Source organism: Amblyomma americanum, chromosome 9 (assembly GCF_052857255.1).
Source record: "Amblyomma americanum isolate KBUSLIRL-KWMA chromosome 9, ASM5285725v1, whole genome shotgun sequence".
NCBI lineage: Eukaryota > Metazoa > Arthropoda > Arachnida > Ixodida > Ixodidae > Amblyomma > Amblyomma americanum.
Genome location: NC_135505.1, coordinates 141,704,153 through 141,732,147, shown reverse-complemented (window position 1 = coordinate 141,732,147; position 27,995 = coordinate 141,704,153). Strand labels below are relative to the sequence as shown.

Sequence of the window (27,995 nt, the reverse complement as noted above, 5' to 3'; positions counted from 1 at the left end):
CCGCCGTGTTCCAGGGGGTTAGGGCAGACGCTTAGCGAGAGGGGAGAGTACAAAGTCCTGCGACCCTGCGATTGATTGAATATGAAGTAATGTTCTTCTATCCGCCCATCCTTTGTCCCATCGCGCTGAAGTTACCGCCAAGTAAGACCAAACATTCCGTTAAATCATGGAATAAAGGAGGATCTTTCTCGTTTCCTAAACGGCAGATAGCAGGTGCGTCAACATTTTATTGATATGTACGTAAGAAATAAAACTACTTTTCCGGGTCATCCTCATTGTGTACTGACGAGTCTGGAAAAAAAAAACTGACGTTACAACTTCCGACCGATGAGACTGAGAAAAATACGTCAGGCAAAGTAGCGTGGGGCAGAATAAACTGAAGCTTCTTAACGGGAGCCAATTTCCCAAAGAGAATGACGGCAGTTTACTTATCTTTTTACGACAATCGCAAGAGTTGTTCAGCAGTAGGAATTTTTTTATTCAATTTTTGCCGGCATCTTGCTCTTGTAGACACGCGTCTGTAGACGGTGTCTGCCAAAGTTTGCTGTGGCTCTGAAAATAAAATTTCGGAAAACGTCAGCTGAGATTGAAAACGAGATGGCTCCCAAAGGAAAACCAGAAGAAGAAAGCTGTTTTTTTTATTGTAATTCACTCAAAGTAGTGTATAGGCACTTGGAAAAGGCTTTTGTCTTGACATTATAAAAGGCCTTCCGTTCGCTTCCATCACATGCTTTGCTGGCGTAGTTCAGTCCTCTTTCCAACGGTCGGCTTTCTGGGTAAGACGGCGCTATCAATTTCAACCATGTCTTCATGTCTTAGCGCGTTCACTCGATCATTTAGTATAATTAAGAAGCATTGATGAGCCTAGTGTGTATATTTTTCAAGTATAACAAAGTATATGGCACTGATGAGTTCTACTGAAAGCTATTAATAAATACGACGACTGAATGCAGTTATTTAAGATGGAAACATTTTTTCCTCCACTGGACGGGGGCTGAAAAATTGATGGTTACACACAGGCACGATTTACGCGTTTATATCAGTCGCTACTTCAATCATTCATAAACTTAATTCTTTTTTCGTGAGTTATGCTTTCAATAAGTAAATGATAATCTTCAAATATCTTTCTTAGTAAATGATATACACAAGCACCGCGTTTTTGTAAACGCGATCATTCATCCCAGGTATCTCCACATTGCTTAAAGTGCAATGCCAGCCTCACATTACAGGATGTTGCTGGTGTCAAAGCACTAGCTGGCTAAGAGAGGCGAATTAAGTTAAATGTATTCTTCGCTTCTTCATATGCTCCCAATTCGATTCGATATTCATGTCGGTTCCACTCGTTTCTCAGCAAATGACCTTCGAACGACAAGCAAGTTGAACACAATTCGTATGGCAAAAGACTGGAGACGCTCCTATTGGAGGTCACCCACTTAAAGAAGTTCTAGCCAAGTAACACTTTTTTTACGTATGTCGCAACTTTCAGTCGTGTAGCAGGAAAGTTTTGTAATGAATTTTTTAGAGCGTTAGTTCTTATTGCTTACTTTTATCATAGACGCGTCTGTCTGCAATTGAGGTCAAATTGACCAAAACAGCTACCACGTGATCAGATTATACCACACAGCAACCGTGGGCGCGTAGTGCCTCAATTGATGCGTATGCTTTCGATCCGTTATATATGTGCCAGTATAGCGGCCATCTAAGAGGGACCCCTCCCCCTTTGCATAAAATATGAGGGCCACCCGCTTGACTAAAAATGTTCGAAGTGTTGCCAAATGACTTGGCATGCTCCTGAGGATAAAATTAGTAATTGAGGTGAAGCCCAAAATATGCGTGGGATTCGCACCGAGGACCTTTCTGCCCTCAAACCGTGCATTCCGAGCACTTTCAGACGGCCATTACGGCCAAACCGTTAGTCGCAGGGGGTTCCGGATGGTGCCAAACGACTTTTTGTGTTGTGATGAACACGTTTATAAAATTTATTAAGTGATATAACGAGGAAATATACCGCATATTGCGAAGTCGGCTGTAAATGGCAATAGCAGTGTAAAATCCATGAGATAGGTGGCGCTGCTGCTTGTGTCTTAGAAGGGATGTTTCCGGAAAGGAAACATCTGGGGATGTTTCGATTAGGCCTTCTCCACGTTTGCTGAGAGCACCGATGTAAACACTTGAAGCTCTCGTAGCTAACGCCTTTAAGTCGAAAACAGAGGCAGTGTTGGCGGAGAATTTTTTTTCGGCACTAAACGGGTCTCTTGATTCCCGTCTACGTAAACCCAGCCAGAAAGAGCACCACAGTCGATTTTAGCTAAATGCAAAAGCTGAATAATGTAGTCATCTGTGTCATTTTACATCCCGTACACCACGCCGCACTATTTCTTTGCATGTATTACATTGTGCACATCAATCGTTCGATTACCTCTGAATTCAAAGTTTTGCGTTTCTCAGGGACACCAGGCGCATCCATGGCCTCAAGCTGGAAAAGTTTAGTCGTACGCTATTCAGTAGCGTTGCTGCTACTTGCGCCATACGTCGAGCCGGACAACGTCATCTGGGAATGCCTGGACTTACCAACACCGGACCATTTCAACTGGAAAAAGGTGCCATGTCCTCGATCGCAGCTTTGGCGATTCACTTACACACTCGAGCGTACTGCTCCCTCAACAAGAGGATCTAATCAGACCCGATTAGGCCTATTTCCAGAATGACATACAGCAGTTCTGTACGGTCTCCTGGGCTAAACTTTGCGCTCCCATTGCTTCCCGATACTGAGTGCTACTGCTTGCTAACGCTCTTTTGTAGCTACTTTGTGAAATACCTGTAACACTTCTGCAGCAATGAGGCTCCCTGTGCGCAGGGGAGACAAGCAGCTCTATATATTCAGCGTTCACTTCCCTGCATCTATTCCCGCATTTCTTCTACATTTCTTAGGGCACACCTCCGGAGACGCTTTGGCGCTATGACATTACATATAAAAGGCAGGACGCCTTTAATTATTTGTAATACACTACAGGCTTAGTCTTAGCATTCTTAAAGGGCAACTGCAACACTTTTTGAGAATTTCGCAATATTCAAGGACTCAAATCTATATAGGCTGTAGCCGAAGCATGCCAAGTATTTTTGCACTAGCGTTTAAAATAGGGACGTAATCGACGACTGAATTTTGCGCTTCTCCTCAATGCACTGAAGTAGAGCGAGAAAGTTCAGTGTGATGTCACGGAAGGTGTGATTTCAAATTACCGCTGCCGTCAGCCACGCCCTGCCGTGCGTCGTTGCATGCTGTCCAGCAACGCTCGGCGGGCTTTGCCTTCTGTCGCGTTAGTTTTTTTTTCCTTCAAAACAGGCGATGTGATGATGATTATTATTATGGGTTTTTTATATCGCAAGGGCATCTACGGTCAAAGAGCGCCATGGCACAAGGTATTTTCGACTTCTCAAGGTGGGGTCAAAGGCCCATTTCCTAAGCATTTCACCGTAAATTGGCCGAGCACCAGACCAGGGGAAAGCTTGTACCTATTGTATCACCGGTGGGTACCCGGCAGCACTGGCGATCGAACCCCGCACCTCCCGCTTGCGAGGCGGATGCTCAACCACTTGGCCACCGCTGCGGTGACAAAAAAAAAAAAAAACAGGCGATATGCGTTGGAAATGTACTGATACTGATCCGGAGTTGCCGTATTCGAACCCGACCGCGGCGGCTGCGTTTTTATGGAGGCAAAACGCTAAGGCGTCCGTGTGCTGTGCGATGTCAGTGCACGTTAAAGATCCTTAGGTGGTCAAAATTATTCCGGAGCCCTCCACTACGGCACCTCTATCTTCCTTTTTTCTTCCACTCCCTCCTTTATCCCTTCCCTGACGGCGCGGTTCAGGTGAACAACGATATATGAGACAAATACTGCGCCATTTCCTTTTCCGAAAAACCAATTATTATTATTACCTTCGAAGAAATCACCATGCGCCCTCGTCTTGGCGTTGTGCGCTGCGGAGAAGCTTGAAAGCCGTCGAGATTACACTCGACGATTACTTCATTTCAGATGCTAGCCCAAAAGGACTTCGCAAGCTGTACCTGCAAGTTTCACACATTCGACCATTTTAAGCTCGTCGATTTCTAAAACATGTGCAGTTGCCCTTCAAGGTATTAGGGAATAGAAAGCTATCATCTAATCCAACAAACCAGCAGGTTGAAATATTCTGTTCGTTGCGCCGTGTAGTTGTCTTAAGTCGTTGCCATATGGGCGTCGTATTATGAAATCACAACACACTTAATTCCCCATCTTTTGCCATTGACAAAGATGAAGGATATTTGTCGGTAGTTGCGTCGCAACACCCAGATGTCACCCACACTTCTAAGTATGGGCTTTTAAGTCCATGTTCAAGTTTGGACGTTTGGACTTCTAAAACAGATGGCGTCAAGTCCGGTCGCTCTTTCAGGGCAGCGTCCACATAGCCATAATGGTTCTTGATCTTCAGGACAAGGTTGCTAATGTAAAGGGGCTGAAGACAGTAGTTACAGGCACTATATAATATAGTTGGAGTGGTTTGGCAAGAAATAAAAACTAGAGGGAGGGCCATGGACAACATTACTGCCTGACCGAGCGGTGGGCACCCAAAATATCCCACGGACGACGACGGGACAAAGAAAAAGTTGAATGATGCGATAGTTTATGAAATGGATGGATCATGTGAAGAATTCCTCACAAAGAGTACCAATGAATGTGAACACGGTAGTCCCAGAAGGCAGCATCATTCCCTCAAACAAATTGATGTATAGTTGTACTTTAAAAAAGGGCTTTGGTGGCAAGTTTTTTTTTTTTAAGAATTGATATAATAGCTTTGGAGAAATTGGAACAGTTAAAAGAAAGTCTAGCCGCCGCGGTGGCTGCGTGGTTATGGTGCTCGGCTGCTGGCCCGAAAGACGCGGGTTTGACCCAGGGCACGGGGGTCAAATTTCGATGGAGGTGAAATTCTACAGGCCCGTGTGCTGTGCGATGTCAGTGCAGGTTAAAGAACCCCATGTGGTCGAAATTTCCGGAGCCCTTCACTACGGCGTCTCTCATAGCCTGAGTCGTTTTGGCACGTGAAACCTTCAGGAACCGAACGAAACCAAAAGAAAGTCTTTCGTCATATTCATGCACAGAAGTGCGTGCCTTCACTGAAAGGTACTTGTGGAAAGCTTTTGCTCAGGCATACTGCTTCTTTCCTGTCGGTGAAAAGGAGATCTCTTTATCAACGCTCCACAAATCGCCTCCTTCGGCAAAGAGTACAACTGCCAGTGAACCCTCTCTACGGCCAGAAGGAGTTGGAGGGTGCTTATTTTCTCAGATTGTGCAATGTAGTGGAGGACAGACCAATTTTAGATGAGACGCAGGTCACAGGTGGCCATGTACCTCCACTACATTGCACAATCTGAGAAAATAAGCACCCTCAAACTCCTTCTGGCCGTAGAGAGGGTTGTACTCTTTGCCGAACGAGGCGATTGACTCCTTAGGAAATCTAGGGCGAAGTAAACTGCACCTAGAGAGAGTACCCCAGCCGGTGTACTCTATCTGATAGAGAATCAATTCTGAGAGGGTAGTTGGCTGTAGCAGAGCAGTCTTAAAGAAAGCTACGGCTAATATATTCTAAACAGAAAGGACTAAAGATGGAGTAAGCAGTCCTGTAGTGCACACCCTTTCATAAAAGGGTGCGCGCTAGAGGACAGCTTACTCCCCTTTTTACCCCCTTATAGGCGTATGCCTGTTTGGAGTGTAGGCTGAGACTAGGGCAAACAGGGAGATTCTTTCATCTCTGCGGCATGGTGGCGCGTTTTTGTAAACGCGATCATTCATCCCAGGTATCTCCACATTGCTTAAAGTGCAATGCCAGCCTCACATTACAGGATGTTGCTGGTGTCAAAGCACTAGCTGGCTAAGAGAGGCGAATTAAGTTAAATGTATTCTTCGCTTCTTCATATGCTCCCAATTCGATTCGATATTCATGTCGGTTCCACTCGTTTCTCAGCAAATGACCTTCGAACGACAAGCAAGTTGAACACAATTCGTATGGCAAAAGACTGGAGACGCTCCTATTGGAGGTCACCCACTTAAAGAAGTTCTAGCCAAGTAACACTTTTTTTACGTATGTCGCAACTTTCAGTCGTGTAGCAGGAAAGTTTTGTAATGAATTTTTTAGAGCGTTAGTTCTTATTGCTTACTTTTATCATAGACGCGTCTGTCTGCAATTGAGGTCAAATTGACCAAAACAGCTACCACGTGATCAGATTATACCACACAGCAACCGTGGGCGCGTAGTGCCTCAATTGATGCGTATGCTTTCGATCCGTTATATATGTGCCAGTATAGCGGCCATCTAAGAGGGACCCCTCCCCCTTTGCATAAAATATGAGGGCCACCCGCTTGACTAAAAATGTTCGAAGTGTTGCCAAATGACTTGGCATGCTCCTGAGGATAAAATTAGTAATTGAGGTGAAGCCCAAAATATGCGTGGGATTCGCACCGAGGACCTTTCTGCCCTCAAACCGTGCATTCCGAGCACTTTCAGACGGCCATTACGGCCAAACCGTTAGTCGCAGGGGGTTCCGGATGGTGCCAAACGACTTTTTGTGTTGTGATGAACACGTTTATAAAATTTATTAAGTGATATAACGAGGAAATATACCGCATATTGCGAAGTCGGCTGTAAATGGCAATAGCAGTGTAAAATCCATGAGATAGGTGGCGCTGCTGCTTGTGTCTTAGAAGGGATGTTTCCGGAAAGGAAACATCTGGGGATGTTTCGATTAGGCCTTCTCCACGTTTGCTGAGAGCACCGATGTAAACACTTGAAGCTCTCGTAGCTAACGCCTTTAAGTCGAAAACAGAGGCAGTGTTGGCGGAGAATTTTTTTTCGGCACTAAACGGGTCTCTTGATTCCCGTCTACGTAAACCCAGCCAGAAAGAGCACCACAGTCGATTTTAGCTAAATGCAAAAGCTGAATAATGTAGTCATCTGTGTCATTTTACATCCCGTACACCACGCCGCACTATTTCTTTGCATGTATTACATTGTGCACATCAATCGTTCGATTACCTCTGAATTCAAAGTTTTGCGTTTCTCAGGGACACCAGGCGCATCCATGGCCTCAAGCTGGAAAAGTTTAGTCGTACGCTATTCAGTAGCGTTGCTGCTACTTGCGCCATACGTCGAGCCGGACAACGTCATCTGGGAATGCCTGGACTTACCAACACCGGACCATTTCAACTGGAAAAAGGTGCCATGTCCTCGATCGCAGCTTTGGCGATTCACTTACACACTCGAGCGTACTGCTCCCTCAACAAGAGGATCTAATCAGACCCGATTAGGCCTATTTCCAGAATGACATACAGCAGTTCTGTACGGTCTCCTGGGCTAAACTTTGCGCTCCCATTGCTTCCCGATACTGAGTGCTACTGCTTGCTAACGCTCTTTTGTAGCTACTTTGTGAAATACCTGTAACACTTCTGCAGCAATGAGGCTCCCTGTGCGCAGGGGAGACAAGCAGCTCTATATATTCAGCGTTCACTTCCCTGCATCTATTCCCGCATTTCTTCTACATTTCTTAGGGCACACCTCCGGAGACGCTTTGGCGCTATGACATTACATATAAAAGGCAGGACGCCTTTAATTATTTGTAATACACTACAGGCTTAGTCTTAGCATTCTTAAAGGGCAACTGCAACACTTTTTGAGAATTTCGCAATATTCAAGGACTCAAATCTATATAGGCTGTAGCCGAAGCATGCCAAGTATTTTTGCACTAGCGTTTAAAATAGGGACGTAATCGACGACTGAATTTTGCGCTTCTCCTCAATGCACTGAAGTAGAGCGAGAAAGTTCAGTGTGATGTCACGGAAGGTGTGATTTCAAATTACCGCTGCCGTCAGCCACGCCCTGCCGTGCGTCGTTGCATGCTGTCCAGCAACGCTCGGCGGGCTTTGCCTTCTGTCGCGTTAGTTTTTTTTTCCTTCAAAACAGGCGATGTGATGATGATTATTATTATGGGTTTTTTATATCGCAAGGGCATCTACGGTCAAAGAGCGCCATGGCACAAGGTATTTTCGACTTCTCAAGGTGGGGTCAAAGGCCCATTTCCTAAGCATTTCACCGTAAATTGGCCGAGCACCAGACCAGGGGAAAGCTTGTACCTATTGTATCACCGGTGGGTACCCGGCAGCACTGGCGATCGAACCCCGCACCTCCCGCTTGCGAGGCGGATGCTCAACCACTTGGCCACCGCTGCGGTGACAAAAAAAAAAAAAAAACAGGCGATATGCGTTGGAAATGTACTGATACTGATCCGGAGTTGCCGTATTCGAACCCGACCGCGGCGGCTGCGTTTTTATGGAGGCAAAACGCTAAGGCGTCCGTGTGCTGTGCGATGTCAGTGCACGTTAAAGATCCTTAGGTGGTCAAAATTATTCCGGAGCCCTCCACTACGGCACCTCTATCTTCCTTTTTTCTTCCACTCCCTCCTTTATCCCTTCCCTGACGGCGCGGTTCAGGTGAACAACGATATATGAGACAAATACTGCGCCATTTCCTTTTCCGAAAAACCAATTATTATTATTACCTTCGAAGAAATCACCATGCGCCCTCGTCTTGGCGTTGTGCGCTGCGGAGAAGCTTGAAAGCCGTCGAGATTACACTCGACGATTACTTCATTTCAGATGCTAGCCCAAAAGGACTTCGCAAGCTGTACCTGCAAGTTTCACACATTCGACCATTTTAAGCTCGTCGATTTCTAAAACATGTGCAGTTGCCCTTCAAGGTATTAGGGAATAGAAAGCTATCATCTAATCCAACAAACCAGCAGGTTGAAATATTCTGTTCGTTGCGCCGTGTAGTTGTCTTAAGTCGTTGCCATATGGGCGTCGTATTATGAAATCACAACACACTTAATTCCCCATCTTTTGCCATTGACAAAGATGAAGGATATTTGTCGGTAGTTGCGTCGCAACACCCAGATGTCACCCACACTTCTAAGTATGGGCTTTTAAGTCCATGTTCAAGTTTGGACGTTTGGACTTCTAAAACAGATGGCGTCAAGTCCGGTCGCTCTTTCAGGGCAGCGTCCACATAGCCATAATGGTTCTTGATCTTCAGGACAAGGTTGCTAATGTAAAGGGGCTGAAGACAGTAGTTACAGGCACTATATAATATAGTTGGAGTGGTTTGGCAAGAAATAAAAACTAGAGGGAGGGCCATGGACAACATTACTGCCTGACCGAGCGGTGGGCACCCAAAATATCCCACGGACGACGACGGGACAAAGAAAAAGTTGAATGATGCGATAGTTTATGAAATGGATGGATCATGTGAAGAATTCCTCACAAAGAGTACCAATGAATGTGAACACGGTAGTCCCAGAAGGCAGCATCATTCCCTCAAACAAATTGATGTATAGTTGTACTTTAAAAAAGGGCTTTGGTGGCAAGTTTTTTTTTTTTAAGAATTGATATAATAGCTTTGGAGAAATTGGAACAGTTAAAAGAAAGTCTAGCCGCCGCGGTGGCTGCGTGGTTATGGTGCTCGGCTGCTGGCCCGAAAGACGCGGGTTTGACCCAGGGCACGGGGGTCAAATTTCGATGGAGGTGAAATTCTACAGGCCCGTGTGCTGTGCGATGTCAGTGCAGGTTAAAGAACCCCATGTGGTCGAAATTTCCGGAGCCCTTCACTACGGCGTCTCTCATAGCCTGAGTCGTTTTGGCACGTGAAACCTTCAGGAACCGAACGAAACCAAAAGAAAGTCTTTCGTCATATTCATGCACAGAAGTGCGTGCCTTCACTGAAAGGTACTTGTGGAAAGCTTTTGCTCAGGCATACTGCTTCTTTCCTGTCGGTGAAAAGGAGATCTCTTTATCAACGCTCCACAAATCGCCTCCTTCGGCAAAGAGTACAACTGCCAGTGAACCCTCTCTACGGCCAGAAGGAGTTGGAGGGTGCTTATTTTCTCAGATTGTGCAATGTAGTGGAGGACAGACCAATTTTAGATGAGACGCAGGTCACAGGTGGCCATGTACCTCCACTACATTGCACAATCTGAGAAAATAAGCACCCTCAAACTCCTTCTGGCCGTAGAGAGGGTTGTACTCTTTGCCGAACGAGGCGATTGACTCCTTAGGAAATCTAGGGCGAAGTAAACTGCACCTAGAGAGAGTACCCCAGCCGGTGTACTCTATCTGATAGAGAATCAATTCTGAGAGGGTAGTTGGCTGTAGCAGAGCAGTCTTAAAGAAAGCTACGGCTAATATATTCTAAACAGAAAGGACTAAAGATGGAGTAAGCAGTCCTGTAGTGCACACCCTTTCATAAAAGGGTGCGCGCTAGAGGACAGCTTACTCCCCTTTTTACCCCCTTATAGGCGTATGCCTGTTTGGAGTGTAGGCTGAGACTAGGGCAAACAGGGAGATTCTTTCATCTCTGCGGCATGGTGGCGCAGGGCGAAACAATGGTCATGGTATTGCACAACATGCGACAAGAGCTCTTGCGATACAGCCGCCTACCCCTTATCAATACCGAGCAACCTACGACTGGTCGGTATGTCAGCGCCGTGCTGCGGTAAGTGGCGGCGAAAGCAGTAATTATAAAGGCTTGCTGTAATGCCGGCTGCTGTCTTTTCCTTCGACGCGGGACAAAGCCAGTTCAGTTCTAGCGGCGTAAGATGAAAAAAAAGTGTTCGACTGAATGAGCTGCTGTTCCATGTGGTTTCCCGCTTGTGGCACGGTTTTAGTCTGCCCTGAAACGCATTTTCAGATCTTCAATGCTGACAATTCAGCTGTTGCTGGGTATAGACAGCATTCCCCTGTATATGTTTTTTGTTTGCTGCCGTCTAGAAGCAAGCAGGTTTCGTCCTTGTGTACGAGAAGAAATATCGTTCCCCCGTCGTGCTGTTCTCGTTTGTCGGCATACAGCAATGGTTCGTGGAAAACCTGGCGTCAGACGCGCAATCGTGAAACAAAAACTTGACTAAAAAATAAACAACGTTCAAAGATTGACAAAAGGGGAAGACAATGCATGAATAAGAAGCCTGAAACATCGAATAACTTTTTTTTGTTACATCATCCAGCACCTTCTCTACAATAAAGGCCGAGTTTGGGCGAGTTGGTTTACCATGCTGAACGTAGATAGATAGATAAAGAGGAGGAGGGAAAGGCAGGGATGTTAACCAGAAAGGGGTTCCGGTTGGCTACCCTGCACTGGGGAAGAGGGATTAGGGGACTAAAAGGAGGAAGGGAGAAGGGAAAAAGGCATAACACACACACGCACAACGCTGTCACAATTTGTCACTCATTCCAGTCGCTCTCAAGTAGGCAAAGAGTGCCTTGTATGCCTTGAGGGCAGTCGACTGCTGTGGCCACGGGCCGAGGATCTTTTGCTCTATTAATGGGCGCGAATCAAGGCGGTCCAAGGCACAACACAGTGTATGTCTTGCACTCGAAAATGCAGGGCACTCACAGAGAAGATGAGCGATGGTCTCCTCACAACCACAGCTCTCACAGGCAGGGCTGTCGGCCATCCCCATCCGGAAAGCATAGTAACTTGTAAATGCAACACCGATCCATAAACGGCATAACAGTGTTGCGTCGCGACGTTCTAAGTTACGTGGAAGACGAAGGCGCAGTTCAGGGTCCAGTGCCTTGAGGCAGAAGTTGCAAAACTCTCCCGTGTTCTACGCTGAAAGTAAAAGCGCAAAAAACAAGGACGTAGAATAAGACACACAACACGAGCGCTCGTGTTGTGTCTCTTATTCTACGTCCTTGTTTTTTGCGCTTTTACGTACAACCTTCTTTACATCATCCAGCACCTTTTCTTTTCTGTTGAAAACTGCTCCTTTCATACTTTCCAGTGCACAGCCATAGATCGATATTTAATAAGAAAACCGCAATAAACGTGCGCGCCCTAGATATTTCTGCTTGGCGCTGGGCAGCGCCTCAACAGTGGCAGAGGCTGTGTCGTTTGCTTGAAAATACTCCGATATGCGAAACTCGCAAGAGGAGATAGCTTGTGCGCATGCGCATATTCTGGGCGGTTTCGTCGTTTCGCGCAATCATGTTGGCTGGTCGATGGTGGAGCTTTACTGAGTTGCAGCTGAAGAACTGTCGGGGGAACATTTCCTCAGTAACAACAAAATATTTCATACTGACGTCTTGTCTTGCCCCACCGTTATGATCCTCGGTCATACAATGAGTGACGCCTGTGACGGTTCTAGAGTCGTCGAAAGGCTTGGGCCTGGACCGCCTCTAAGCGACTCAAAAATATATTTGACATGAAATCGTGCCGAGGCTCGGAGAGAAAAAATTCGCGAGGCCACTTAAAGAACTCACGGGCGAATAGTGCGTAAGCATTGCAATTATATTCAATTTCTAATCTATAGTTACATTCTAATTCAATTCAAATTCCATTTCAACTCTATTCGAATTCTATTCTATTCGTTTGTAGTGGCGAAGTCGTAAGTATTAGTATTTACTATACTATTACTGTTTAATACTTCATAATTTTACCGTGTTCAATGCCGTCACATCGTTTCGATTAATCAAGAGTTTTGTTACGCCCCCACTTTTTGTGTGACGCCGAGTTTTCTATGAGCCATCTAATGCATCATCATAACAGCGGTTTATTTGTTGCCTTTGAAAGGTGGGCAAGTACACGGCGAATGGCTCACCGGACGTGACGGACGGTTGCTTTCACTGAAGACCTGGGATGGCGCGTATGGAAGGGGGATACACGGGTTGTTTTGCTGCCGGGCAGGTTGGCGTACCGGAACCCCGGGTGGTCGCCTCGTGCACAGACGCATCATAAGGGTCTTCTTTGCGTGGGCGCGGTGATCCATGCGGAAACCTGTTCGAGGAGAGATGCTTGTCCGAGGTCCGTGGCGACCAGAACACGACTGTTCCCTGGACAACTAGCTGAGGAGTGACTCAGGCTACGAGGGACGCCGTAGTGGAGAGCTGCGTAGTGTTTCGACCACCTGGGGTTCATGTACACTGTACACGTACCCTGCATTTGCAAGTGCAAGACATACACTGTGTTGTGCCCTGGACCGCCTCGATCCTCGCCCATTAATAGAGCAGAAGATCCTCGGTCCGTGGCCACAGCAGTCGACTGCCCTCAAGGCATACAAGGCACTCTATGCCTATCTTGAGTGCGACTGTACTGAGTGACAAATTGTGACAGCGTTGTGCGTGTGTGTGTGTGTTATGCCTTTTTCCCCTTCTCTCTTCCTCCTTTTAGTCCCCTAATCCCTCTTCCCCAGTGCAGGGTAGCCAACCGGAACCCCTTTCTGGCTAACATCCCTGTCTTTCCCTCCTTCTCTTTATCTATCTATCTATCTATCTGTACACGTACACTCGCGTCCTGTGTTAACCTGCGCGAAGTTTTCCTGAATGTATCCCTGGTGTTGCACTGTGCTATTCAAGGTCGTATTTTCCTATTGTTTAGGTTCGCAGAATTTTTAGCGATACGGTCATTTGTAAGGCCTGAGAAACGATAGAAAAATCGGACGCTCAGAACAATGTAGAACATTTTACCAAAACAACAAATTATAACTTTTTATCGTTCCGTATTCCTAGAAAGAAACGTTATTTTCCTACTACCATAGTCATATAAACGAGAGGCTGCGTGTTTTTCAGCTTCTCATTTGCACTTGCGTTTTTCAGTAAATGGTAGGGCGACGCTTGAAGTGCGTAATTAAGTGTCAGGCTTACTTCCATGCTTCTGTATCACATCGGGTCTTGTAAATTCTTTTTTTACAGCTGGCAAACAGAGTGTGGTTGGAGGTGAAGACTCAGTTTACTGGCGGGAGTGCTATGTCTCATTGTTTCTTCAGAAAATTTTACCCTGATCAAGGCAAAGTGTCTGCCGGCTCGATAGATAGGTAAGCAAAAAACTTCACCCAGCAGTGTGTTTACCGTCTGTGGTGAATCCGCCAACAAGACGCGGCTTGGCGTCTCTAACGTTGAGTGCGTTCCGCACACTGGATAGGCAGCGCGCCCACCCCGGCTGGTGGCAGTTATTGGCTTATCGCGAGAGGTGTGGCGTTAGTCACCCAATGAACGCTGCGACCTATTGCTGCAGTGCCGCGTGTCTGCCACAACGCTGTCAGCGCTATATATGCATGAAACCCATATCTCTCCCTCACCACCGCCACGTACCTAAAAGCGCGATTGAGGCGTCCACTGTCCCAGGGAGCCAGTAACATGCGCCTTCCTTTCCTCAAAATAATAATAATTGGTTTTTTGGGGAAAGGAAATGGCGCAGTATCTGTCTCATATATCTTTGGACACCTGAACCGCGCCGTAAGGGAAGGGATAAAGGAGGGAGTGAAAGAAGAAAGGAAGAATAGGTGCCGTAGTGGAGGGCTCCGGAATCATCGGAGTCTAGAACGTTGTCCACGCCAACGGCAATAACAAAATGAACGCCGATGGTCTATAGCTTCAGTGCCACGTTTCTGCTACAAAGTTGTAAATGCTAGCGCATGCAGCGCACATCTGTCACTGCCGCCACGTGAGTTAAAGCGCGACTGAGGTGTCCACTGTCCAAGGGGGCCAGTTATGCGCCTTTCCTTTGCTCTGGAAGAAAATTGAAGATTGGTTTTGAAAAGTGGTTTTACGGAAAGGAAATGGCGCGGTAACAGTATCTAACGGCTCTCTTAACAGTCTCTAACAGTCTCGCGGTAACAGCTGCTTTGCGTAGCGTAGTGAAGCTCTTCGCTGCAAAAAAAAAAAAACACAGCATACTGTATTCGTTTTCGGGCCCTCCGGAAACGCTGTTTATCGCCACCACTCCAAAGCCTTTGAAACTGAGGGAAAATTTTTTTGCTAAACCCTAACGAGCTTACGGGTAGGCTACGAGAACTGAGGTTCTTACATACAGTAGTGAACAAAAAGGTATCATATTCTAAGATAAAATATCTAGAAAAAAATGGTGTGCTTCCTCCGCCACCAATTTTCAACGAGTGCTAGCTTATTCTGCAGGTAGAATGAGTGAGTGTTCTTAGTGACACCCCGGTAGATGACGCAGTCGTCAGCGTACATCCGAACAGTGATGATAGAAAATAGCAGTGGACCTTGAACTGTACCTTGTGGTACACCAGAGATCACAGAAGACATTGAAGACGTGTGGTTGTTAGCGAATACGAATTGCTGGTGGTTAGTCAATTTTTTTTTATCCAAATGAATACAAAGGAGTTCAAGCGTGAGAGTTTGTGTCAGTGACTTTTATGGGCTACTTTATCGAATGCTTTTTCGAAGTATAGAAAATTGCATTCACAAGTATATTAGTATCCATACTCGAACTAATATCATTAGCAGTAGAGCTAGCAGAGTTGAACAAGAAATGTTTTTTTAAGAATCCATGTTGGTTAGGTTGAAAGAATTTGACAGGCTAAAAATTTAATCATGTGTGAGTAAATAACATGCTTCATTAGTTTAGAGGGAACGCTAGTGAGTGAAACTGGACAATAGTTCTTACTTGATGATGGAGGGCCCTTTCTTATGAACTGGGATAATCTCTCCAACTTTCCAGTCTTGGGGTATGATACCTGAATGAAGTGACTGATGGAAAATGTATGTCCGTGGATTGGCTGCAACGTGTTTAGGTACCAGTAGACGTAGTCAGGAAGATAAGCACCTAACTAATCTCTTGCTTTTGCCGGGGGACATTCCCTGCAAGCAAAGGTACGTCTGAAACTAATCTGAAATTAACCGTGTCTCATCTATAATATTCCCGGGTCAAATAAACGTTTTCCGTAATGTATGTAATATTCCTATATTATTCTGTTCTCACTGCATCAGAAACAGCTGCTTGTCTCATTACGTATTTGAAATTTAGCAAGCATTTCTTCCGAAACAAATGCGTTGATTAAAACTGACAGAATTCAGGGATAGCGGGGTAACAAAATTCAGGGACCACCAGAAACCTGAGGTAACTCTGCTGCTAGAAGAAGACCGATGGTAATGAAGTAACGGTTCAACTCGTTCACTCTTTCCTGTTCCCGAAATTCTGCTAATATCTGTCCGTTTTAACAATTGTCTGTTGAGACGTGTTCAATCCCCGAAGTCTTTTTTGCGTTCCTGACAAAATTTCGAACATATCAGGAGTGCTATTCAATTTTTTTTTCTTATCTGAGAAACTGACGTGATTCCCATTTCCTGGAATTCGTAAGGATCATGGTTAATTACATGACGTTGCTTGTAATGCCATTGCCGTTTTCTAAGAACTTTCTCAATTTTCCTTTTCATCCATGAAATGCCGGCTTTTCATTTTTCTTTTTTGCTAATAACTCGAATACTCTCATTTATTGCTATTTTAATTACATTATTGGGATTTGCCGTAATACTCGGTAATTCTTCCGCAGCTTTGGCTACGTGCAGCGTCGGGACCCCAATAGCGGCAGATTCGAACGCGATCGCTTTCGGTATACCTCCGATAAACTGCAGCCTGGTGAGTTCAAAAAGTTTTTGGCGGTCATTGCAAGCCGTATAGTCTGAGGTTGGTACAGAGAGGCTCGTAAAATGCGAGCATACTGGCCACTCAGATGCGCTCACACACACAGGCACACAAGACCAATCAACTTACGTCATGTTTCCAAAAGGAATCCGTCACGCCCAACGGCACTCTTACTTAGCGTTAATACAGCAGCTTTCGACGCAGAAAATGTCCGACACTGCCCAACACAGAGAGACGACAGCGCGAGTTTCGGCGCATCCACTACTGCTGCAGTGTCCACTGCCAACCTTCAGCTACTTGAATGACATTCCCGAAGGTAGCACGTTTTCGAGAAGACCCGAAACAACAATGTCGGCCGGCGGAGAACCAAGTACACCTTTATTCACGCAGCCCGTATCAGCTAACGTACCCACTCCCAACGGTTCTACCTGACTGACATCACTAGTCAGGTGCAAGCCAAGAAAAAAAGAAGCTTATCCACGTACCAGTAACCCTTTACACCCAATGGTGTAGCCGATTCCCAAAACCTGCAAGCTTGACAATGCAGGGCGTCGAAGAAATGGGGTTGTCCCCTCCATGCATTATCGAGGATAGTCCCTTTTTGCAACGTCAAGCCATTCCCTGTATTGTCACGCTACTCCCGCTAGTAGCTTCATGAGAATCGGCCGACGCCATTGGCTGGAAGGGTGTGCTCGTGCGGGGAAAAGCCGCCTTTTTTCATGACTTGCACCCGGTTTTAAGAGCTCCACGTTTACGCCAGGACATGCACCATGATCTGCATGCCAGTTATGGTTCATGCCCGAGTACGAGCCAAGATTCTGTACAGGCACTGCACCCATTACTGCCCCAGTACACGCATTTCACGCAAGGTTAGGTGGGTAGATGAGATTAAGAAGTTTGCAGGCAAAGGGTGGATGCAGCTGGCAAAGGATAGGGTTAATTGGAGAGACATGGGAGAGGCCTTTGCCCTGCAGTGGGTGTAGTAAGGCTGATGATGATGATGATGATGATGACACGCATTTCTATTTGGTGCCGACACTGACATTACCAAAGGCGCCGCACTCTCGAGAACCGACAATACGATCCATTTGCCTGTTGGCCGCCGCGGTGGCTCAGTGGCTATGGCGCTCGGCTGCAGACCCGAAAGACGCGGGCTCGATCCCGGCCGCGGCGGTCGAATTTCGATGGAGGCGAAATCCCAGAGGCCCGTGTACTGTGCGACGTCAGTGCACGTTAAAGAACCCCAGGTGGTCGAAATTTCCGGAGCCCTTCACTACGGCTTTCCTCATAGCCTTTGTTCCATTGGGAGGTTAAACCCCTATAAACCATAAACCATTTGCTTTTCACGATACAGTCCTTCTGTGAAGTGGAGGCATACCCACTATGGCCTCTGTGACATTTAACTCGTAACAAGTGGTATGCGCACCGACAACCGCCACTCACAAGACTGACATTTCTAAGGGAACGATCATCTCGGCGAGGACCGACACCATGTTCCACGTTATATCGCGCAATCTCTCCATCACAGCGTCTGCCTAGCAGGAGGTGAAGGCCGAAGCTTTTCTGATACGACATGATATGCCGAAACGACGCTGTTTACCTGAAAGAAAGGGCTTTTAGCATCTGTCACCATAGAGGTACTCATAAGTTAACTACTAGTAATAGAAGCATTTCAATTTCATACCAAAGTTACTACGTACCTGTATGACACTTTCTTCGGTAGAGAGACGGAAAATAAATGGGTTTCTTAATAACGCAATGGGAATAAGCGAGGGGGGACCCTCAAAGTGCTTAGCCAGAGTTTCGACAAGAGAACTTGTCTTCGTCGGGGCAAGCGTCGATCTCTGGAAGCGGGGGAATAAATAGGGATTTAACCCCGAGGAAGAAGGCCCAGTGAGGGCGTGAAGTGGCAAGGATATTAAGACGGGAAGCGTGAAGATTTTAAAGCTCACGCTACCCACCCTAGCACTCTTCCCACGTCACACCCAACTCCCCCTCACCGGGCTTTCCCCATTCATGTCAGCTTGCGAATGTCCGGACCCCGTAGAGCATCTGTACGCGTCACCGTGCAGCTCCTGCCATACTGAGTGTGCTGTGCGCTCCTTGTGTGCGGTGTGTTGTGCGTGCATGCCCCCGCGTGCTTCCCCCACCCCGCACGTATGGACCCTCTTTCGAACTCTTTTGGACTTTCAAGCGTTTTGTATTTGTGCATTTCATGCCAACGTACATACGTGTGTGCGGCGATTGTGTGCGGTGTGTTGTGCGTGCATGCCCCCGCGTGCTTCTCCCACCCCGCACGTATGGACCCTCTCTTGAACTCTTTTGGACTTTTATGCATTTTGTGTTTGTGCATTTCATGCCAACGTGCAATTTTGCATAAATAGATTGCCGCTAAACCATGTCATTTGTTTATGTTGGGCGACATTTCTCGCCGTTCTGTGCCTATGTTTTTTCGAGGGATACCAGTCCCTTCCAGGCCCGTGGTCAATAAACTTCTCTTCAATCTGTTACGGGTCCAGTTGCACTTATTTTTGGAAATGTGGCGGATAGTTTGAAGGATGCTTCACTCCCGCCAACGGTTGGTCCGGTATTGCACTACCTCCGGGATCAACCTTGTCTTTAGCGCGTCTTTACTATCCTGTCTTTCTATCCCATCTTTCAACCCTCCTATCTGCACGTGGTAGCGATTGTGGCTTGGCTAGAGCCAGTGAGCAGGCCTGTGCACTTTCCTTTTCTTTCTTCGTGGCAACAACAGACAGACAGACACATCGGAACGAAGGCCCTATTTTAAACCCTGCCAATGATGTGCGCTTTGCCCAGACGAAGCCAATTCCTCTTTTTGAAACGTTGGCTAAGCGCCCTGGGCTACCTTTCTTTTGCTCACTTTGTAATGCACTTTCCTTGTAGAGTTTCCACAATACGGTGAACCAACGTAGTTTGCTAGTCACTGCATTTCATTTACTGATGAGAGCATGAAGTGGAGTTGAACTTTTACGCCAGTGTTCTTGCGGAGAACATAAAAATAAAAGCGTTGTTGCTATTGTTCGCAAAATGCTTTTTATGCTTTCTTTTCTTCGCTATGCTTCTTCTTTGATGCATATATGACGAGTTTTCATTATGTTTCGTATGTCTTCATGGTTGCTTTTTATTGTTACGTTTGCTATAGTAGGATACGACTTTAAAAAACCAGCAGATTTTCACACTGGGTCACGATCCGCGGCGTACTGTATTACCCGGCTAGCCAGTCACAAAAGTAAACGAAATCAGCTTTTTAATGTTTCACTTTATTAAACAAGCCGTGTATCAAAATTGTAGAGCTCATAACTTTTTTTTCCCGTGATTAGCTTCTTGTTTAGGTGACAAGAAAAGTTTTAACAACGGACTACTTTTTTTGTCGTGCTGAAATTCTGTGCACCGGTCCTGAATGCGGGAGGAGGTTCTCTGGAGACTTAAGTTGTATCCGACTATATATACGCTATAGCCTTGTAGCGGTTTCCAGGACTTAGCCAAGCTGCTCTTGCAGCTTTTATCCAGGAAACCTCCAGCAAAAACTGGACAAAGTGAATTGAATTGGTGCTAGGGCGACTGAACCGACGAACGCAATTCCGGCATTGGCTGGATTAAGTTGTAGTAACCGATGATTCGCATTTACATTTATGAAGGAATAAATTAGGTTTTGGACTTGTTTCGCTGCAAACAAACATCGAAACGGAGGCAAAAACACACATAGTAGAAGCAATTTACGCTGGGTTGGAGGCTGACACCGGTGCCTTCATGCCCACTTTTTTCGGACATAATCATCTAGCGCCATCTAACGGCTGCGAGTAGCGAAAGCGACGCAACTCAAAGAGAATAGTCCCATTAGTAACTGAAAGAAAACTTCGGAGCGCTGTGATGAGGTGTGCTAAGAGGTTTATCCTGATGGCCTACTTTTACTACGCACTGCAGCATCTGACTTATAAAATGTTTCCCGCGCTTGCACTGATTGCTTCCGACAAACTTAGGATATTATTGAGGCCTACCAAACATTCGAAATTACGCGGAAGTTTTGGTTATTCAGCATCATGCAGCGTGCGACAGAAGCCTTGCAAACTAATGCTGTTCGTACTGAGTATGAGGGCTTCGTAGCTTGTAAGTGTTGGTTATTGAACGGGGCAAGATTTGCCCCACAGCAATCTCCAACCTGGCGAGAGACAAGCTCATCCTGAGTGCCGCGTTATATTCCTCACCAGGCACTCTTTGCACGCACCAGGCGCTCACCAGGCACCAGGGACTTTCAGACAGATCGCACAGCGTGGTCAGAAAACACTGCCCTGTAACGCAGTTTGGGAGCAGTGCGCAATATGTTAAGTGTATCCTTCATGCTCCTTTCATCACGTGAGAAATGTCTGGAGTGTTTCTTTGTTACTTGTTCCCCTTGCATATATATATATATATTTTTTTTTTGCTGCAGACAAGAGCTACTACCAGGTCATAGACACGGATTACTCCACATGGGTGTTGATGTACGATTGTCTGGATGGTAAGCAAGGAACTTATATTTGATTCAGAGCAACTCAGAGCGCTTACATGCGGCGGATGTTGCAAAAGTTAACTGTCCACGAAGTCCCTCATCTGAACAGCGCGGTGGACGGAAAACTTTTGCAGCAAAGGGTAATACGCATAGAAATGTATTTCGAAATTTTCTAAAAGTGCAGCCTGTATAAACTGATGACATGGTGAGAAGAAGCACGAAATTTTCAGCGGGTGTTCATTGAATCCTACATGAGTCTAAGTCAGTTGTACTTCTAGGACAGCTGTAGCAGTAAGATTGCGTTAGATAGAGCTTTGGGAGGTTTGTTTGGAAGCCTGTTCACTGTCTTCAAATCAGTTAAGTGGGAAATTTGTTCATTAGAATAGGCACCACAACAAACTATTTCATGGCAGCATAAAATGGGCAAAGGGCGGTAGAATAGCCTCAGGCCACCAATGGTGGAGGGGCGGGGGGGGGGGGGGCGTTTCGACAACAGGACTTCTTTGAACAAGGGGACTTCGTGCTTTCAATGTGTTCGCCTAGCTTCTTTCTTTATAGCAGTGATTAATTAATGGGGCATAGGAGAGTTACCCAGTTACTCGATTTCTTTCTGGCTGCCTTGCATTGCAGTATTGCACTGCAGTGTCTGCTTTCCTGTCCCCATAAAATCTGGCGAGGTGCAATCACTGATCATTGTGATGAAGACTGATCCCCACCTGGAGCATCAGTAAAGGAAAAGAGATGTGAAGAAGAAACGCTGCACTTCGCTTGACGTTTCGGCCGGGGACCGGCTTTCGTCTGAATAGACTGAGCTGCAGGCAGTCTCTCAAATTTAAAGGATGATGTTGTCACTATCTGCACCAATAAGTGATGCAAACGGTATACTTGGCGTTTACATCACAGATAACGTAAGCTGGTCTGTTCGTATGGAGCATGTAATCAATAATGCTATTCGCATGCAAGGTTACTTAGGTTGCTATTTTTCCAGCGTTCCTTCTTCTTTGAAACTTTTGCTATATAAAGCACTAATTTGCTCCAAACTGGAGTATGCAAAATCAATCTGGGATCCTACTTATGACAGCCATATTACTGTTCTTGAGATGGTTCAAAATAACTCTGTGCGTTTTATTCTCACTAGCTACAACCGCACTGTAAGCATAACTATATACAATGAAATCTAGTCTTTCTTTTCTATTGCTGTCACTTCGTCGAAAAGTCTCTCGTACCGCTTTGTTTCACAAGTTGTACCATCACCCCATACTGCGCGGTCTTCTTATACCGCAGCCATTTTATGTATCCCATTGTACTGATAATCCTCACAAAGTCGGTTTTGATTCTTGCGATACCAAATATTTTTCTCATTAATTATTGCCTCGTACCTCGCGCGACTGCAATGGCCTTCCCGGAGATATTGGGCGACCTTAATAATTACGAGATGTTCCGCAAAGCCATAGCTAGCATTGTATACTCAGGTGTCATTTACCTTTGTCTCTCTGCTGTATTTTTTTCTAATTTTATTCTTGTTTTTCCACTCCCCCTCTGTAATTTCTCTGGCCCTGAGGAGTACGATAAATAAATAAATAGATAAATAAATAAATATAAAACAAGCTAAAATGAAGTCGGAATTATGCAATCTCAAAGGCACTAATCTTATATATCGGGGGTCACATAAAATACCAGGACAGCATAGGCAGGTATCAAACTAACGAGGTGCAGAATGATTCGGAGCGCATACGTGCCAAAAGGGAGCGGTGCAAGAAAATAAAAAAAGAACAGGATACCAAGCTAGATTCTGGATAATAATGCGTAACCTGCGATATGCGCGAATCTAATAAAATGAATAAAACCACTCGAAAGGGCAGTGATTCACAGTAGCATGCAATCACAATACATACGTGTTGTCTCGTCAGGTATAATGCCTTTTATATAGGGAATAAAAAAAATGCCAGTCATGTCCCCGCAGTTCTCAAGAAGTTGGTCAGAAAAATAGGGCGATTAGGAAAGGCAATTCAGCTTACCTACACTTTGGTTTATACCTGTCTAGATGGGTTTAAACTTGTCAATTAAAAATTATCATCTGACTTCTCGGTCGTAGTGTGATCGAAACCCAGGTTCCGAGATGGTGGCTTTTAATTTGTACATTGAGTGACCCGAAGCATTTACATGCTTAGATAAGGGAAGGGAGGGTAAACTTGCATTGTGGGCCTTATGGTTGTTAAAGCGCAAACTGAAAGACGTCACATTTTGGCATATATATTGCAGCTGACAGACAGAACATTCTAGTATACAAATTACGTTTTCACTCTCACAGGTGAAGAAAGTTTTGAAGAAAGTTTGCAGTTCTAGAGCGATGAGATCATTTTATTTGGGTGTTGAAATCATCTGGAATTCGCAAAGCTTAAGCAAATTTCGTTGGAGATTTAAAAGAAAACACCCTCGCCATTTTTTTTCTAATTTTCCTGAAGGATCTTCAGACCTGCTAATTCCAGATCAAGAACAAAGTGTTGTATTATACTGTTCTAAACTATAAAAGTAAACATCTAAAGCAGATTGTATTCCTTTCCCTCACCATTACCTGATATTGTCGATTAAAAAGAGCAACGGTCATGAATTCAACTTGCAAGCATTGTTTGGTAAAAAAACATCAATTTTCTTTTTCAGGGCACTCGTCACATTTTCACCTGTACACTTCAACGCCGATGACTGTTTCAAAGGAACTCAGAAAGAAGGCTGCCAAGGCCATAGCCGCCACTGGTTACAGATCACTAATTCCACTGTTTGATACGGGCTGTCAAAAATTAGTAAACCTCACACCAGAGGCGAAGAAAGTGATTGGCGATGTCCTGGAAAGATTGTCAATCGTCGTCGAGGTCATCTGACGGTAATGCAATAAAGCAACCGCATCTACGCATTACCTGCGAACATGTGATCGCTTAGTGCTTTTAAAGCATTATGAGTTTCAAAGAAACCACCATCCACTGAGAATTTTCCGTCTCGTTTTGATATACGGAGTCCATTCTTAATGGAACGTCCGTATTTTCCTCTACATGGGAAGCACCATTTTACATGCCACCCAGTTTCATTCGCCACGTCTCCTGTAGATATTTTGAACCTTTCGGAGGTTCAAGCACGAAGACTGGCGCTTTGATGAACATATGCTTTCAGCAGCTGCGGTGGCTCAGTGGTTATGGCACTCGGCTGCTGACCCGAAAGACGCGGGTACGATCCCGGCCGCGGTGGTCGCATTTCGATGCAGGCGAAATGCTAGAGGCCCGTGTACTGTGCGATGTCGGTGCACGTTAAAGAACCCCAGATGGTCGATTCCTCATGGCACGAGTCGCACCATATACCATTCAGATGTTACTTCAGGAAGTCACATAAAAAAAAAGATAAAACTTTCGCCTGCCATGGCGGGAAATTTGCTCGCAATCCGATTGGCATGTTGTCAGCGGCCACTGTGGGCAGGTTGTGATGACGTCACAAAGTCACGTGGCCTACGCGGCACGTGACTTTGCTTCTGTGGGCATTTTTCGCTGCATACGACAATGACCCCGAGCTGCTCAATGGGACACTTAACATCGTCGCATTAATTAAAGCCAGCTTTCCAAATGTCATAAACACCATAATTTTTTTTCCATTAGTTAGATCAGAAAATGAAAAGAAAATTTGGGGCCAGAGGATGAAGCGTTTGTCATTTCTGCGCTCTTTTCTCTATCCAGGACATTTCAAATTTTTGCAGATTTTCAAGTTTGGCAGTGCCCTATGATTGGTGCCACTGGTTGTCACGGGGTGTTGTTGACGTCAAACCCTCTTGACCAATCAGCAAATTTCGTGGTGAGAAGCCGGAAATTTAAATTTTTAGTCAGACAACCTAAACGCTACCGAATTAAATACAAAAGAAAGATACAGGGCACTGCAACCAAAACAAGAAAAAAGGATTGCAACAAGGCGGCCTAAGATTACAAAAAAATCATTTACCGAAAAAGGTCGTGTGCTTTGCGTGAATTGCTAGCCAATGTTCTGACGCAAGATCGCTCTCGACATTCAGATATGGTACGCCTCGGCAACCTCACTCTCACCTTTTGCTTTGCGTGATTAGCAAAGAAGGGTTACTGAAATGGGTAATACGGTCTTTACATGCGGCACAGTGAATCGATAGGTGCGAGGATTTCACAGTTGCGAAGCGACAATTCGTGTTATCTAAGGCTCAAGTTCAGACACCATTAATGGACCATTGCTTTCAATATTTCGAAAACAGTTCCTTACAATATTCTAATGTTCAAAATTTTTGACCAAAAATGCTGGACATGATTTAACATCCTGATTCCCGAAACCAGCGGTCATGCGATGCATACAAGTTTCTGATGTCACGTCTTCGTGATGACCGGTAATCAAGAGCAATGATAGCTAAAGAACTGCAATGTGCAGCTCAACAATATTCTGCACACCTAACAAAACATGCACAATCCACAATTGTGCCAAATATATTAGCGTTTTGATAAATATTGTCACGTTGTGATGACGGAAGTCCAGCAGTCAACAAGCCACTTAAAAGGCTTCCTAAAAAACTCTCACTAGGCTGACTTGCACCCACAAAAATTTAAAGAACTCAAGGAAGTGATAGCAACAAGGTTTTAAACATCTTTTAGTGCCCGCTCTAAGAACAAAAATGTATCCTCCTAAAAGACCGCTAGGTTCTTTCATTTAGAACTGAAGTTTTTGTCTGACGGGACACATGTTTTTTAAGTATTCTTCTAGTTCTCAAAAGACAATTTTCGCCTTATGAATCTGCCTACACGACTTTGGTTAAACGCAACCTTACGAACCTGCGTTTCATTAATGCACTGAAAAACAGTTGCCGGCATGTTGAGCAGCAAAGCCTTGCCGAGCAGACGGGTCGGCTAAAAGCTTCCAGTTTCCCGTCCTCTTTCCTACCGGCTGTTTGTGAAGCTTTGTCACGAAAAATAAGGAAGCTTCCAACCAATTCCGCAACCCCAGTAGATGCGAGAAGCAATACTGAAGTGATCTTACTTCCATAAAATAACGGTGGCGATGTTGTGAGCGAAAAATCTCTGCAGAAGCAACCTAGGTCACGTGACCTTGTGGCGTCATCACAGCCCGCCCACCGGATTGTGAGCAAATTGAGCACCGTGGCAGTTACATTAACAACGGTTGCGAGAGGTTTCTCGAGAAGATCTATCTACCTGGGTCGCACAAACCCCGCCGGTGGCAGCACCTGTCACCGCAGGGCAATTAAAACGCATGCGTGTGACGACTGATTGCGCGCATTATCCTTAAACGGCGTTCTAAGTTAAAATTGAAGAAAAATATTTCTTCTACCTGCACCACGTCGAGGAGGTTACATTATCCATTGTAACTCATTCCACCCTCGTCCATGAGTGTTGTCGAACTAACGGTGGAATGGGTCAAAGGAGCATGGGCGGCCCATTCATGAGATCACTCTCATATCGACCTGTTGTCCCCCACAGCTCACCACCCATATATGGTAAACATTTAACCAGGAATTGAATGCCGAGGTTTTTGCTGCCACAAGCGCCACCGTCATCCTGCCACGGTGGGTATCTTTTTCTCCTGTCTTTAAGGTAACCTTCCAGTTGCGAATTCACCCTCTCTCGCCATATTCTCCTCCTTTCAGCGTAACCACCCTGTGGATGGTTCTTGTGGTAATCGCTCTCCGTTAGGGATCCCTCCACTCTGTACTGTGGCGACTCGGTCCGTCCCTACTGAGCAGTTCCGTATGAGCCGCTCGTATGGAACTCTGGGAATATGGAGTACATAAAGTGAGAACAAATATATGGAAACCCATATCAACTCTGTACGGAGTCCGTAAGCATTCCATAAAATTTCTATACGATTTCCATACATTGTACATGACGTTATATGGAGTCCATAAGTTTCCTTATGTGCTTCCATAGAGTTCATACAGACTCCATATGCACTATAATGACTCCATAAATTTTTTTATGAAAACGTATGGAATTATGGAACTCGTCATACGGAAACATTCAGCAGGGGTGGTCTGGCCTCTGGCCCCTCTATTCACCCTAGATACCTACAAGGGAGGGTGCCTGCGTCCCAGCGACACTAGCGCCAACAGTCTTCGTGACGATTGCGGGCACTGGGTGAAAACAAGGTGATTCTCTCGACGTAGCCCAGACAGCTGACGCACGTCATGTTTGGATTATAAAGAGAGCGGAAGCTCATGCTGATAGCTCAAGAAGTTGGCGTGGAAAAGCACTACGAGCGCACCAAATCTGCTTGCTGCTTCCGCTAGGCTGTGTTAAGGCGCTGCAATCGACGCGGCGCAGGCTACCATTCTCCACTTTACGTTCATAAATTATGAGAATTCCGCATGCCACTCCTGGCGCAGCGGTGCAGCGTTGCGCCAGGAGTGGCATGTATGGGTTGCGCCACTGCTTCGGCAGCTACGTGATTTTTTGAGTGACAGCTACCGGGGGCTTGTGAGACCCAGGCTGTTGTTCTCAACCAATCATTGATTTACCTTCCACCTGCCACAGCGGGCGGGTTGTGATCATGTCACAAGATCACGTTGCCTTGGCAGACAGGTAGGCCACTTGCTTTTAGAGCGAGAGCTGTACCGCTCGGAGTGCAACTTCCGATTTCGATGTGAATGAGCCAATGACCTTCAATGACTCACAAGGTCAAAACGAATTTAACTGCATGGTAGAAAAGCCCAAGCTATGGTAGCATGACGACGTGATAGTTTCACTTTGACCATTGGAAACCTGACCTTGACCTTGACATTTGATTGGAGACAGTGAGCATTACACCGACCATAATCTTCAATGTCTCCCAAGGCCAAACCGAGCTTAACAACATGGCGGTATGGCGCAAGCTATGTTAGTATCACCACATGGTCATACGACTACGACCATTGGGTACCTGACTTTGACCCTGACCCTTGACCTTCAGTTTTGACCTTGACATTTGATTTGAGACAGACGAAACCACGTTGACAATGACTTTGAATGCCTCA

General features: G+C 45.7%; 1 protein-coding gene and 1 long non-coding RNA gene across 2 annotated transcripts; both read left to right on the top strand.

The window, feature by feature from the left end:
- Nucleotides 1-705: 705 nt before the first annotated feature.
- On the top strand, nucleotides 706-2,606 carry LOC144104663 (uncharacterized). Its single transcript, XR_013308607.1, has 2 exons — nucleotides 706-776; nucleotides 2,449-2,606. It is a non-coding gene; the product is annotated as an uncharacterized LOC144104663 (long non-coding RNA).
- Nucleotides 2,607-7,075: 4,469 nt separating this feature from the next.
- LOC144104662 (uncharacterized) lies at nucleotides 7,076-23,891 on the top strand. The gene is made up of 5 exons (XM_077637802.1): nucleotides 7,076-7,249; nucleotides 13,770-13,891; nucleotides 16,373-16,458; nucleotides 20,918-20,986; nucleotides 23,639-23,891. Exons 1-5 carry the CDS (start codon nucleotides 7,115-7,117, stop codon nucleotides 23,854-23,856), a joined length of 630 nt encoding a protein of 209 aa, XP_077493928.1. The 5' UTR covers nucleotides 7,076-7,114; the 3' UTR covers nucleotides 23,857-23,891.
- Nucleotides 23,892-27,995: the final 4,104 nt, after the last annotated feature.

Bases quoted from the DNA above. Each gene is read 5' to 3' on its own strand.
- LOC144104662 (XM_077637802.1), top strand. From the start codon at position 7,115: ATGGCCTCAAGCTGGAAAAGTTTAGTCGTACGCTATTCAGTAGCGTTG. The intron at 7,250-13,769 runs GTGCCATGTCCT...CTTTTTTTACAG, and splicing joins ACCATTTCAACTGGAAAAAG to CTGGCAAACAGAGTGTGGTT. The intron at 13,892-16,372 runs GTAAGCAAAAAA...ATTCTTCCGCAG, and splicing joins TCTGCCGGCTCGATAGATAG to CTTTGGCTACGTGCAGCGTC.